This window comes from Hyperolius riggenbachi, chromosome 1, assembly GCF_040937935.1.
Source record: "Hyperolius riggenbachi isolate aHypRig1 chromosome 1, aHypRig1.pri, whole genome shotgun sequence".
NCBI classification, from domain to species: Eukaryota; Metazoa; Chordata; class Amphibia; order Anura; family Hyperoliidae; genus Hyperolius; species Hyperolius riggenbachi.
The window spans coordinates 661,084,371-661,098,702 of NC_090646.1; the positions used below are offsets into that span (position 1 = coordinate 661,084,371).

General features: G+C 47.3%; 1 protein-coding gene across 1 annotated transcript in view; it reads left to right on the top strand.

The window, feature by feature from the left end:
• Positions 1-14,063, top strand: part of STOML2 (stomatin like 2) — a 32,854-nt gene extending 18,791 nt beyond the window's left edge. Inside the window, exons 6-10 of the mRNA XM_068272052.1 lie at positions 2,661-2,795; positions 7,959-8,103; positions 9,474-9,553; positions 13,650-13,778; positions 13,857-14,063. Coding sequence (XP_068128153.1) covers positions 2,661-2,795; positions 7,959-8,103; positions 9,474-9,553; positions 13,650-13,778; positions 13,857-13,979 — 612 coding nt within the window. The 3' untranslated portion in view covers positions 13,980-14,063. The remainder of the gene's footprint in view (positions 1-2,660; positions 2,796-7,958; positions 8,104-9,473; positions 9,554-13,649; positions 13,779-13,856) is intronic.
• Positions 14,064-14,332: the final 269 nt, after the last annotated feature.

The window sequence follows — 14,332 nt, forward strand, 5'->3', positions numbered from 1 at the left end:
ATACCAGTTGCCTGGCAGTCCTGCTGATCTCTTTGGCATCAGTAGCGCCTGATTTACACCTGAAACAAGCATGCAGCTAATCTAGTCAGACTTCAGTCAGAGCACCTGATCTGCATGCTTGTTGAAGGGCTGTGGATAAAAGTATTAGAGGCATGGGATCAGCAGCAGGGCTGTGGCGTCGGAGCAATTTTGGGTACCTAAAGTCGGAGTCGGTGGTTTCATAAACTGAGGAGTTGGCTGATTTTTGTACCGACTCCACAGCCCTGATCAGCAGGATAGCCATGCAACTGGCATTGTCTATATATGGCAGCCCCCATATCCCTGTTAGGTGTCCTTTAAGCTTGCTATACATGAGCAGACTTTATCCAAACGTGCCCAAAAGATCGATTCCTCTCTGACTGACATCTGATCCGAGACAGATCTATCGCAGCCTAACAGATGCCGACACAACAATAAGCTGAAGTATGCAATTTTATTGTAATATAAAAATCATCATCTGAGGATTATGATTTTTATATTACAATAAAATTGCACACTTCAGCTTATTGGTGTGCCGACATCTTCTGTTCTTAGGATTGGAACTTTTACACCTTTTTACGTGTGAACACAGCCATAGAAAACTGATGTCAACTATCAGAAACTGACAGGACAGGACTGGACACCAACCAGCAAGAAACTGTCCTGTCTGGTTGGTAATGTTGGTCATTTTATGCTAGTTATTCATCAAAATCACAGTCAAGTGACATGTTCGGGCATCAATCTTCAGCAGATTTGATCACTGGCTCATAGTACAATATCCTCACCAGAGAGTGGAGGGCTGACTGGAGAAGTCATGGAGAAGCATGTGATCAGTTTGGTCAGGTGATAGATATGTAAGTCTCAATCAGCTTATCAAACAAATCACATGCTTCTCCATGAGTTCTCCTAGACATGACCATCACTACCGCCCAACTGGCCTTACCTAATGTTGTTCCTAGACTGTGGTGTGGTTGTTATAGATTGAGCCCACTGAGATGCACTACAGCAGGGGTCTCAAACTCAATTTACCTGGGGGCCGCAGGAGGCAAAGTCAGGATGAGGCTGGGCCGCATGAGGAATTTCACAATCGCGGCGCATCGCCGCCTCTGCCCGCCCCTCTCACTCTTCCTTCACAGAGAGGGGCGGGGAGAGGCGGCGATTGACGTCAGGAGGGGCGGGGAGAGGCGGCGATTGACGTCAGGAGGGGCAGAGCTGAAGCTGAAAGCTCTGCCCCTTCCAGGAAATGCCGGTGGATTGCCCCCGGACGATTTGGTGGTTCTGCAGCCCTCGTTTAGCGGCGGGGATGCGGCGGATTACTTGGGAGCACTGAAGCGAACTATAAGGAAGCTTTTGCCAGCGAGGGCCACAAAATATTGTATCGAGGGCCGCAAATGGGCCGCGAGTTTGAGACCCCTGCACTACAGGCTGTTTTTTCCACTGAGAATTGTGATCACACAATGTTTCGATCACATTACTCACGTTTTCCACTACAGCAATTGCGTTGTGATCTGTCGGGTATGCAGTGCGATTATGGTGTATTTGAGATTTGGGATAGGAGGGGAAAAGACTGGCAGAATCATGGAAACATCGCATGGCGGTGTTACTGCTATGTGATATTTTTATTTATTAATTTTTTTCCCCCCTGTGCTCCAATACTTTGTATAGGAAGCCAATCGCACAAAAAGTGCTGCAGGCATGACGAGGATTGCGATGGGGGGAAAAAATCACATTGCAGACGCAGAACACTGATGGAAACATCGCTGCACGATTTCAATTAGTTCAAACTTCAAAGTGTACCTAGTGTTTTGTGATCGAATCACAAAATGCACTCGGTGGATTATAGCCCTCGGTGTAAATTGTTTGTGGTGCTGTATTTTTCAGCATATAAGATGCGCCTGTATTCGGCATATAAGACGCATCATATATGCTGAATACAGGAAGTCCCCACCTAATCCATTGGCTCCAGCGGCGATCACAGACCTCTCCTCTGCTTCCCGACTCCTCTATTGCCGGCTTCTGCTGATGACACGATCAGCAGAAGCCGGCACTATGGTTGCAGGGCGGGAGGAGGTCTCTGAACGCCGCTGGATTAGGTGAGTCATGCTGCCACTTCTGATAGTTGTACACGAGGGCAGAGGAGGACACATGGAGGACACAATAATTGGGGGAGAACATCTACAAGACAATCCTGGACCATGGCTTCACCAGGTTTAGCATATATATTTTTTGCCCTCTAAACCTAGGCGCGTCTTATAGTCCGGAGTGTCTTATATGCTGAAAAATACGGTAGTCTGTAAAGCATATAATGATGCAAATAATGTCATTGGTGTAGATAGAATTTAGTTGCATTGTGAGGGTGCCTCTTTTCCGCTCCAGTATTTTCCTGCCCATGGAGGTGTGGCCTGTGGGATTGGGGCGGAGTCCAAGCAGAAAGCCAGGATCCCACGCTGACACAAGATATAGCTTGCAATGACGTTAGAATGAAGGTGTCATGTGACCACCAAACTAGAGTAGGGGTATGTTTGGGGGGATAGCTGCAATGTTTTTGGTGGTGGTGGTTGGGTGACGTTGAGGGGAGTATCAGATTGTGAGTTAAAAATAATTTCTGGAACTTGGCTTTCAACATATTTTCTTCATTTCAGGAAAGAGAATCACTGAACGCCAATATTGTGGACGCCATAAACCAGGCTTCCGATTACTGGGGGATCAAATGTCTGCGCTACGAGATCAAAGACATCCATGTGCCACCTAAAGTCCGAGAGGCCATGCAGATGCAGGTGAGTCCAGGAGGGGGCGCTATTCTGGACTCCTGATACTGAACATCTCTGAGAACCGTTGTTTTTGTGAACTGCCAATATTATCTCAGATTTAAAGAGAACCAGAGACGAAGCAACCTCATGTATTTTACCATATATATTAATGGGGACATGACTGTAAACGCCTACTCTGCTCTCTGTTTCATTTTTCTCTGCTAAATCTGCCTGTTATCAGCTCTGATAAGAATCCCCGAATGAGCATTCAGTCTAGCTTTGCCCCGAATGATTATAGCGGAGTCAGTCTTCTGGGATGTCTTTTCAAGCCCAAGTCTGCCCCCTTGTGGCTTTGCTTTTCTGCTATGTATCCTCTTAGCAGGAAAGCAGAGCCAGCAGGGGGTGGGCTTGGGCTTGAAAAGAGCAGAGTAGGTGTTTACTGTCATGTTCCCATTGATATATTATGGTAAAATACATGAGGGTGCTTTGTCTCTGGTTCTCTTTAACTACCTAACGACCGCATCACGCCAATGGGCGTGATCGCGGCGGCACAACCCAGGACCGCCCAACGCCAATTGGCATCAGGTCCTGGAGCCGGCTACTGCAGGAGATCACGCACAAGCTGCACGCACATCTCCTAATTGGGGGCGGAGCTCCGCCCTGCCTTTAGTCTCCGAGTGGTGATCGAAGCCCATCACAGCCAATCGCTATAATTGGCTGACTGGGATAGGGAGTGATGGGGAATGTAATAATAAAATAAACAAATATTTATAAAAAAAAAACATCTGGGGGGTGATCAGACCCCACCAACAGAGAGCTCTGTTGGTGGGGAGAAAAGGGGGGGGGGGGATCACTTGTGTGCTATGTTGTGCGGCCCTACAGCTAGGCCTTAAAGCGTTATTGTCACCGTAAAAATCAAATTTCAACAGCAGCTGGTCTGAGTGTATTAAGTGATAAAGATGCTAATCCTGCATTCAAAACTTTTTCTGCTGTTAAGGTTTGGAGTTATCACATACTTTAGGAGCACTGGCCCTAGTGCCAAAAAGTTGAATGCTGGGAGTTCTTTTGAATGCTGGGTGTTCTCTTTATCTATAATATATTCCTCCTCTTCCATTTATTTCCCTGCCTAGCTGATCACGTGTTTACAAGCAAGGCTGAGGTGACTTAGTGATTGGATATGTAAAATAAAAAAAAAAACTGTGGGAGGAGGGCAGCTAATGAATGCACAATGAGCAAGAGAAGGGAGAGGGGAAAACAAGAGTCAGGGAGGATATGATGTCAGCATTAGCTTGGCAAAATGGCCACTGCCTGCAATACGATTTTCTGCTTTTCCTTTATAAAATTCACAGGAATCATTACGTGGATAGCACAATACATCTGTTATGTAAGTAGGAGTAGTATTTATCTACTTATATATGTGTTTTTTACTACTAGGTTAGCATGGGTGTCGCGTGTTCTTTAAAGCTGCAGTGGCCATTTTCACAAAAAAAAAGGCCTGGTCTTTAGGGGGGTTAATCGCTGTGGTCCTCAAGTGGCTAAGCTGAAATAAGAAAGTGGTGCTGTCAAACAGCAAGATGCACGTCACCTCAAGCAATCATCTTTTTTGACTCAGCTTGATGCTGTAAGCTCAACTTTGGCTGCAGTAGATAAGTAATGAAGCTATGAAAGATCTCCACTTTGGTGTTGTATGATGGCGCTGGGTGGAGGTCGGTCGAGGTGTCCATTCCATACTCGCCAAGTCCTGGCTGTCTCCTGAAGCATCCCCCTGGAGTTGCAGAGGCCAGCCCTCCTGCAGCCAGAGTCATTTCACACTGCAAGTGTTTTTTTTTTTTTGTTTTTTTTACAAACATGGAATTTTATTGAAAAATATAATAGTACCTACAAATAAAAGTATAGTTATAAGTAACAGTGATACAATGAATTGTATGTGTGGTATAGTTAATGAATAGAGCATTGGTTGCAAAGAAAAGCATCTCATATTTTTTTTTTCAGTGTTATAGCTTTTTTCTTTTTTTTTTTTTAATAATATTGCATGATTCATTGATATTTGCCATTTACAAATCACACTTTGCGTTTTAAATGATGAAACAGAGCAGAGCTAATGACCCTTTGAACTTTCCTGCAGTAAAACCTTAAACAAACAAGAAACAGTTAGAGGCAGGTTGATATTAAGTGCTTCAGAAAGCAGGACTTTATTCAACTCTATGTTGGGTCTGAGAGCTCAGAGAAGCTCATTTGCATAGATAACTGAAGTTTTACAACTCTTCCTGTACTGGAAACAATATGAGACTCTTTTCTTTGCTGCTAATGTTCTAGATTTAAAGTGAACCAGAGAGAAGTACCCTTGTGTATTTTACCATATATATCAGTGGGAACATTAGAGAAAACACTTACCATGCTCTCTGTTTCATCCTCACTGCTAAAAGTGTCTGTTATCAGCTGTGATAAGAATCCTTGTCTGAGCATTCAGTCTGGCTTTGCCAGGAATGATTATAGCTGAGTCATTATAGCAGAGCCACAAGGGGGCAGGCTTGGGCTTGAAAAGACACCAGAGAAGACAGACTCAGCTATAATCTTTCTGTAGCGAAGCTAGGCTAAGTGCTCAGTCGGGGATTCTTATCAGAGGTGATAACAGTCAGATTAAACAGAGAACAATGAAACAAAGAGCAGATTAGGTGTTTACTGTCATGTTCCCACTTATTTATAAGGTAAAATACAAGAGGGTGCTTCATCTCTGGTTCTCTTTAATAGCAGAGCTAATTCACTATCTCATAAGTTTATTTTTGCTTCATGTTTACTTTAAGAGCAGTTACTGAGAGACCAGTGTGGGTGATTACAGTTCCACCACATTTCCTGTACATTGTACAGCAGCGTGAAGGAGAATGCAGCATTATGATTGGCCGTGGATAGCAGATGTTTTGCAGCTACATGTTTTGTTTTTTTTTGGGAAGATTTTGGGGAAAAAATGTATTTTTGTAAAATACATGAGTTTCCTTTGCCTGAGTGAGACGCATGTGACATAACTGGACCTTCTTGTGTAACAAGACCTGTGTTATGTCTCTGTGTTCACCGCCAGCGCATTCTCTGGTGTCTTCCTCCCTTCCTCCTGCCCTGAGCTGTTTTCCAGGCCGTCTGTACTTCTGCAGATAGAGGAATGCAGCATGTCAGCCAAGGGTTAACCGCCCAGCCACAGCTCTTGTGCTGCTGTTTTATGGGACTAGTAAGACATTAATTAGTATCAGGTGTTTGTGGCTGCTGCTGAGTGTTGGGAAGATCTGGATCTCTGTGCTGCCTCTGATGTAACCCGGAGTAATCTGCAGAATTCCACCACTGATGTAACACAGAGTAACGTCGTGTCTTGTGTAATGTGGCCTAACCCCGTGCCTCGCCTACTGCAGAGTAATGCTGCATCTTGTCACACCTCATGTTATACCTTGCCTCATGCAGTGTGGGGAGCGCCATCCTTGTGGGCGGGGCATAGCTAGATACCCGAGGACAGGTACTTTTGTGCTCCAGGTAGCCCCCTAGTATAGGCGCAATTTGGGTAAAGAGGTGCCCCAGTGTGAATAAAATTGGATTAAAAACCAGATAAAATCGAAAAAAATGAGGTGGCTCACCTCAATGATGAGATCTTTGTATAAACAAAGAAATGTTTATTTAGCACAGGCAACGCGTTTCGCGGGTCTAAGCCCGCTTCCTCAGGCCAATAACTGTGCCAGTTGCAAATAGCCGATCAGCAAAGCAAAGCTTATTTGCAATTGGCACTGTTATTGGCCTGAGGAAGCGGGCTTAGACACGCAAAACGCGTTGCCTGTGCGAAATAAATATTTCTTTGTTTATACAAAGATCTTATCATTGAGGTGAGCCACCATTTTTTTTTTTCGATTTTATCTTGTTTTAAATCCAATTTTATTCACACTGGGACGCCTCTTTACCCAAATTGTGCTTTATGTACTCCAGCATACCCTGTTAGACGGGTCTAGACAGACCACACATGGTTTAAACCATAGCTATAATAATCTGTCACTATTACCAAGGAGAGCGACCACACCCAGGTCCGGCTGGGCCACCCTGAGTGGAGTCGGGTTTGTTGTCTCCACCTGCTTCCTGTGGTCAGTTGCTCCTCTGCAACCCACCTTTGTGAGTTGTACAATTACTTTACCCGTTGATATCCCGTATAGGAAAACATATTGCTCTGTTGGGCTCCCGCTTTTTTTGTCTCCTGTGTCTGAGACCTCCCTACTACTCTATCCCCACAGTATAGGGTGTTGGAAGTATCAACAGGATTATTACTTAAACTGCAATATAGTAAGACAACCACAAGAGGTCACTATCTGTGAAATGTGATGATGATCTCTATGGAATTCTTCCCTTTATTAATTCTGTGTTCTCCTCTGTTCTAAGTAAGATGCATCTTTGTATAGATCCTTTCCAGGGAGTACTTTTTGTAAAGAATAAATTAAATACAGAGTCTCCCATGAAGAAATGGACTAGTCAAAAAAAAAAAATGAGATATACTCACCTGGGGCTTCCCTCAGCCCCCTGCAGTTGATCGGTGCCCTCTCCGTGTCTCGGAGATCCTCCTGTCCTCGCCGTCGACCACTTCCGGTTTCGCCGTCAGTGATTCTTCGCGTTCCCAGCCACAATATCGCCCCCTATGCGGCCAGGAAGCCGCAATAGCAGCATAGGGGGCGATATTGTGGCTGGGAACGCGAAGAATCATTCGCGTTCCCAGCCTGTCGGGTCCTGACGGCGAAACCGGAAGTGGTCGCCGGTGAGGACGGGAAAATCTCCGAGACACGGCGAGGGCACCGATCGGCTGCAGGGGGCTGAGGGAAGCCCCAGGTGAGTAAATCTCAATTTTTTTTTGGGCAGACTTAAGGTTCACTTTGAAATCAAGTAGATCGTTTAAATCCATGTATAGATAAATTCTGGTGTCCAGCAGTGTAAATCATTTACTGACATTTATAAGGAACGGGGAATACAAGAGTTCATTTCATAGGTCTCGGGTCATAAGTCTAGATGAAGGATTACTAGAGCACGCCAAAACTTTGATGGAAACAAAGAATTTACATTTTTTTTTTATTGCATAGAGTGTGGACCTTCTGCTGCAGTTTCTGGACAGCTTTCCTTTTCCCCCGGTGCCTTGAATTGAATTCTGTGTGTAAGGCTTCCGCTCTTGTCCTGCAGGTGGAGGCAGAGAGGAGGAAGAGGGCCATGGTGCTGGAGTCTGAAGGGACCAGGGAGTCGGCCATTAATGTGGCGGAGGGTGAGAAGCAGGCCCAGATCCTGGCATCTGAGGCTGAGAAAGCTGAACAGATAAACCAAGCTGCTGGTAAGTTCTGACCCTGTTCTGCGAATGGCCGTCCCATAATTCCTGCCCAAACACTCAGAGCGTATGGCTGGGGTAGCTCAGCCTGTCTATTCTACTAATCCCCCCCTACTGGCCACAGGCTGTCAGCGCAGCTCTGCAGTTACTGGTGGAAATCCTATGTGTGAGACAGTGTTATGTTGGGTGACTCTACCTACTCTGCTGCAGCTACCAAAACAAAAGTGCAAAGAAATAGAGGGTATAGGCGGCGTATTTCAGACATGGCGATCACACAGAAAAATATCTCCCATCATGCTTTACAATATAGCAGCAGCAGATCTGACGCCACAACATTCAGAGGCCATTAACGGGAACCTGAAGTCAGAGGGATATGGAGGCTGCCATATTTATGGTAGGGATTAGATTGTGAGCGCAAGCGCAGCCTTGCACAAGCGTGTCAGTACTGTGTATATGTGAGCGCAAGCGCAGCCTTGCACAAGCGTGTCAGTACTGTGTATATGTGAGCGCAAGCGCAGCCTTGCACAAGCGTGTCAGTACTGTGTATATGTGAGCGCAAGCGCAGCCTTGAACAAGCGTGTCAGTACTGTGTATGTGTGAGGGCAGTCTGCACAGGCTCAGTAGAATGAAGACGCGCATGCACTGCTTTTTTTCCTCCATGCACCATAGGAAAGCAGAAAAAAAGTGGCTACCAGTAGATGGCACTGTTGCCAATAAAATCAAGCACAGCATCATCCTCTTCAGATCAAACTGTTGGACAGAGTCTGACGCTCTGATCGCTGGCGGCCCCATCCCCCACCGCTGCACCGCATAAAGTAAATATAACGTGGGTGCATTTGGGCTTGTTGTAGGGACGCCGCTGCCAGATCTGGTCCCCGTATGTGGATCAGTGTGTTGAACTTTGACTCCCTCCAGGAGAACACAGTGCCTTGTAATAACAGAGCTACAGCGTGTGGGCTAGCACTGATCCTGCTCTTCGCCACCGGTTCCAGGTCACCTTCTAGATCAAGTGTGAGGAGGTAGACCCTCCAGATCCCCCATGTCCTCCCCAGCACACTGGAAACAATGAAGTGCTGGAAGGACGCTCTGTATACTTGTGCTGCGCGTGCGTGCGTCCAGCAGGCGGGGCTGCGCGTGCGTGCGTCCAGCAGGCGGGGCTGCGCGTGCGTGCGTCCAGCAGGCGGGGCTGCGCGTGCGTGCGTCCAGCAGGCGGGGCTGCGCGTGCGTGCGTCCAGCAGGCGGGGCTGCGCGTGCGTGCGTCCAGCAGGCGGGGCCCAGACTGAGCTGTGCGAGAAGATTGCAGTCTGTAGCTGTGGCAGTCAGAGCTCCTCCCCAGGATACTGAGCTTACATCTCCTCCTCTGTGTCTCATAATAGGTGAAGCGAATGCTATTCTGGCGAAGGCCAAGGCTCGCGGGGAAGCCATTCGCCTGGTGGCGGACTCACTGACAGAGCAGGTAACGCAACGCATGGACATAATGGAAGAACCGTTCTCTTTTTCCGTTCACTTTTTCCTCCACATTATCAGAGTGACCTCTCAGTATTTACAGATGTGCAGAAGTCCATGTTTCATTGGTGAGTCACTGAGGGGCAAAGATTAGCACTAACAATGGGGGAATAATTCAGTCCTAGCATTGCCCATTGTCTTCCCCAGGTAGAGGGGAGGTTAGGAAATTGCTGGACAAGTACGCAGCACGGTGGTGTAGAGGTTAGCTCTCTCGCCTTGCAGCGCTGGGTCCCCGGTTCCAATCCTGATATAGACATAGGTCAGGTGGTAGGGATTAGATTGTGAGCTCACTGACATAACTATGTACTCTGTAAAGTGCTGCAAAAGAGGTCACGGTTATATAAATACGAAGTAATAAGAAGTGATACAGCTTGCTAATACAGGTAGTCGACGACCTACTAATAATGCCATTCCATGCAAGGCTAATGCAAATTGTATGCAGCTTAGATCTGGGCCAATAGATGCCAATGACATTACATTTGCATAAGAGCCTGGCTTGTACCGTTCTCACCAGCCTGTGCTTCTGTAGCGTTTGCATGCAGTCTCTAAAGTGCACAGTTTGGGGACCCCAGTGCTGTATAGATGCATTGCTAGGCAACAACCTACTGATGTAAGTATACAGCATTAGGTCCCCGAACTGTCGGTTTAGGGATTGCAACCGATTGCTATGGGTGGCAGCCGTTACAGGTGTCCAGGAATCTTAAAGAGACTCTAACAAAAAATAAAGAAGTTCCCCTGGGGGTACTCACCTCGGGAGGGGGAAGCCTCAGGGTCCCAATGAGGCTTCCCCCTCCCCTGTAGCTGCAGGCAATCCAGCACTGGCTCCCCCAAAGTCTCCGGCAATCCTCCCTCGACAAGCATGGTAAGCGCTGATTGATTTACCTTCCCTGGCTCCAGCGGGGGCGCTGTTGCGGCTCTCAGCACGGAGATAGGCGAAAATAGCCGATCTCTGTCGGGTCAGCTGCACGACGCAGGAGAGCAGGCCGACAGCGATCTGCTATTTCCGCCTATCTCCGAGCGGAGAGCTGATCCTGCACTGGAGCCAGGAAGGTAAATGTTTACATCCCCGCCGTTCTCTGAGCTTTTTCGCCGCTGCCGTAGGACACAGGAGGATGAGGGAAGCCTCGATGGGATCCGGAGGCTTCCCCCACCCGAGGTGAGTACCCCCCAGGGAAACTTTTCTTTGTTACAGGTTTTCTTTACAGTAAAGTGAAATAAAAAAATACCTATGGAGAGGGAAGGCTTTGGGCACTATAGACCTCTAATGGTCCCCTTGTTTAGCCCTGTCACTTTCCCATTAGCAGTATTTGGTCGAATACTGCTCTGTGCCTCCGCTGGAGGCATCAGGAGCAAGAGTGCTCCCAAAGATGTGCGCGCTCCCGCATGTGCAGTACGGGACACCCATCTTCACAAGAACTCGGGCTCCCGAAGACTTCCAATGCCTCTCGTGGTGGCAGATTGGAATGAGATGACAGCGCTGCAACGAGGGGACCGTGAGAGGAGCCAGAAGGCTCTATAGGACCCAGAGCTTTCCTTCTCCTTAAGCAACTGTTTTTTGTTTTTTTTAATTTTACTTGACAATATCTTTAAAGGAAACCAGAGACTAATATTGCCTAAAAGTTTTTTTATACATACCTGGCGTTTTCTCCAGCCCCATCTGCACGGATCACTCCCACGCCGCCGTCTTCAGTCTTCTCCAGCTCCGGTACCGGGTCCCGTAACTTCAGCCAGTCGCGACCAGTCTGCGCAAGAGAAGTGGTCCCTGTACGTATCTCTCCAGCGGCAGCTCTTCTCTTGCGCAGACTGGCTGAAGTTACGAGACCCGGTACCGGAGCTGGAGAAGACTGAAGACGGCGGCGTGGGAGCGATCCGTGTGGATGGGGCTGGACAAAGCTCCAGGTATGTATAAAACTTTTAGGTAATCTCATCTCTGGTACGCTTGAAGGCCAAGTATAGGTGTGACACATAGGGGTCATTAGTTAGGTAGATGTTAACACTGACTACAGAAAAAAAACAAATGTATTTTTTAATGCAACTTCGTCACTTAAAAAAAAAAGTTTAAAAAAAAAAACTTTGAAGATTGAGTGCTGCTATGGCAGCAGTCATTCACTATTGTATGGGTGCACGACCACGGTGGTGGCTTTTAGTGCTGGATGGGAGGATCTCATCCTCAAATTTTCAGGGTGGTCAATAAGTCACATCAAAGAATCTGTAGTGGTTAAAATTAGAAGAAGAAGAAAACATTGTGTAGCTTTGCTTCCCTGCAGCTGTGCGCCCATCCATGGTCTTCAGACCTCGGTCTGTCTGTCTAGCTTCCTCTTAGCAGATTGAGGCTCTCCACCTACTTCCTGACCTGCAAGTAGACACACTGGGCCTAATCCAATTCACGTGTTTTCCTAGGAGATAATTTTACACCTTGTCAATAAAATGCCTTTAAAGAGACTCTGAAGCGAGGATAAATTCTATTTTTTAACTTGTATTCCTGTTAATGACCATAACAGCTGCTAAACGGCAAAACTAGGGGTCTATACCCCCCAAATCCCCTCCATGGTGCCCGTGGACCGCTTCCTGAATGAGGCAGAGCTAATGGCTGTAGCTCTGCCTCTCAGCACGTCAATCCCGGCTGATCACCGCCTCTCCCCGCCCCTCTCAATCTGCCTTCACAGAGAGGGGCGGGGGAGAGGCGGAGATCCTCGGGCAGATTGACGCACATGGAGGCAGAGCTGCAGCCGAAAGCTCTGCCTCCAGGAGGAGCAAAATCCACGACCAAGAAAGTTGTGGATTTTGCAGGGGGCATTTTGGGGGGTAAAGACCCCTCGTTTTGCCGCGGGGATTCGGCGGTTTAGCAACTGTTATACTCATTGACAGGAATACAAATTAAAAAATAGAATTTATCCTCGCTTCAGAGTCTCTTTAAGCTGCCAGCAAGCAAGAAAATACTGAAAATAATTTCGACAGTACTTTTTCACCTACTTTTTGGTACTTTTACAGAAGATGAAAACGTATCTCCTAGGAAAAAAACTTAGGAGAAAATTGAATTGGACGGGGCACACTGTCTATTTTAATGCAGGGACGTTGGAAAATGTAGTCTGGTAGCTATTGTTCCTGCTTTGAATGTCACATAGACCTGCCCACCTGCTGTACTCAGAGGAGAGGAAGCAAGCAGTACTGTAGCTGCAGCATATTTAGTCCATGAAACACAAATCCTGCCCAGCTTTTTGCTTTTGTACTGTTTATATTTACTTATTTTGATTGCTGTCTTTTTTGGGCTTAGAACTCTTTAAAGGGAAGGTTCAAGCAAAATAAAAAAATGTGTTTCGCTTACCTGGGGCTTCTACCAGCCCCATGCAGCCATCCTGTGCCCTCGTAGTCACTCACTGCTGCTCCAGTCCCCCACCGCCAGCTAGTTCTGCTTCTACCATCCCCATGCAGCCATCCTGTGCCCTCGTAGTCACTCACTGCTGCTCCAGTCCCCCGCTGGCAGCTAGTTCTGCTTCTACCAGCCCCATGCAGCCGTCCTGTGCCCTCGTAGTCACTCACTGCTGCTCCAGTCCCCCGCTGGCAGCTTGCCGACCTCGGAGGTCGGCGGCCCGCATTGCGTACATTTTACGCATTTCCGCTAGTGCAAGAACATTAACACATAGATTTTTACGCATTACTGGTTCAATGCATAAAAATTTACGCATTAAACCAGTAACGTGTAAAAATGTATGTGTTAATGTTCCTGCACTAGCGGGAATGCGTAAAAAACGTACGCAATGCGGGCCGCCGACCTCCGAGGTCGGCAAGCTGCCAGCGGGGGACTGGAGCTGCAGTAAGTGACTACGAGGGCACAGGATGGCTGCATGGGGCTGGTAGAAGCCCCAGGTAAGCGAAACACATTTTTTTATTTTGCTTGAACCTTCCCTTTAATGCAGGGTAGTTGCATAATACTGATATTAGTGAGTTTAACCCCATTTTATGATGCAGTCATGTGACTCCCCTCACCCTCAGTTTAAGCGTTTCTCTGGCTCTCCCGGCACTGACGGCTGTATTTCTCTCTCCAGTACGGTGATGCCGCAGCCTCTCTGGCGATAGCGGAGCAGTATGTGTCGGCCTTCTCCAAACTGGCGCAAGAGTCCAACACGATCCTCCTGCCCACAAACACAGGTGACATCAGCAGTATGGTGACGCAGGTGAGTGCCCCGCCTTCTCAGCACGAGGCGTGTATCTGCAGCTCGGCGTACTCCTCATCTTCCTTTTCTCTTACTCAGGCTATGGGAATCTACGGCACGCTGACCAAAAACTTACCTCAGAAACCCCCGAAGAGTCGCCCGGCTGAAGCCAACACGCCGGTCAGCCGATACCTAGAGACAGAGGAGCAGAACCAGAGCTAATCCTGGATCCCCTCAGACAGTCCCCTCCCCGGATGTTTTTTTTATCATGCCTTGTGACATATAATATATATGATTTGCCAGAAACGCTTTGTATTATGGAGTGTTTTTTGCATGAAGGGATGTATCTGTTCTCTCCGCCTCTTTCATTGTGTAATTCTGAGATGGGGCTTCCTTTCCCTTTACTTTCTACACCAACCGTCGCTGGTTGTTTTCCAATAGATTAGAATCCTAAAGATGCCCAGTAACAGTACAATCATTTCCTCAGATGCAATCATTCGATCAGATTTTTACGATTTAAAGGTGACCTGAACTCAGAACTTCCTCTCTGCTCTAAAAGATAAGCAACAGCATAA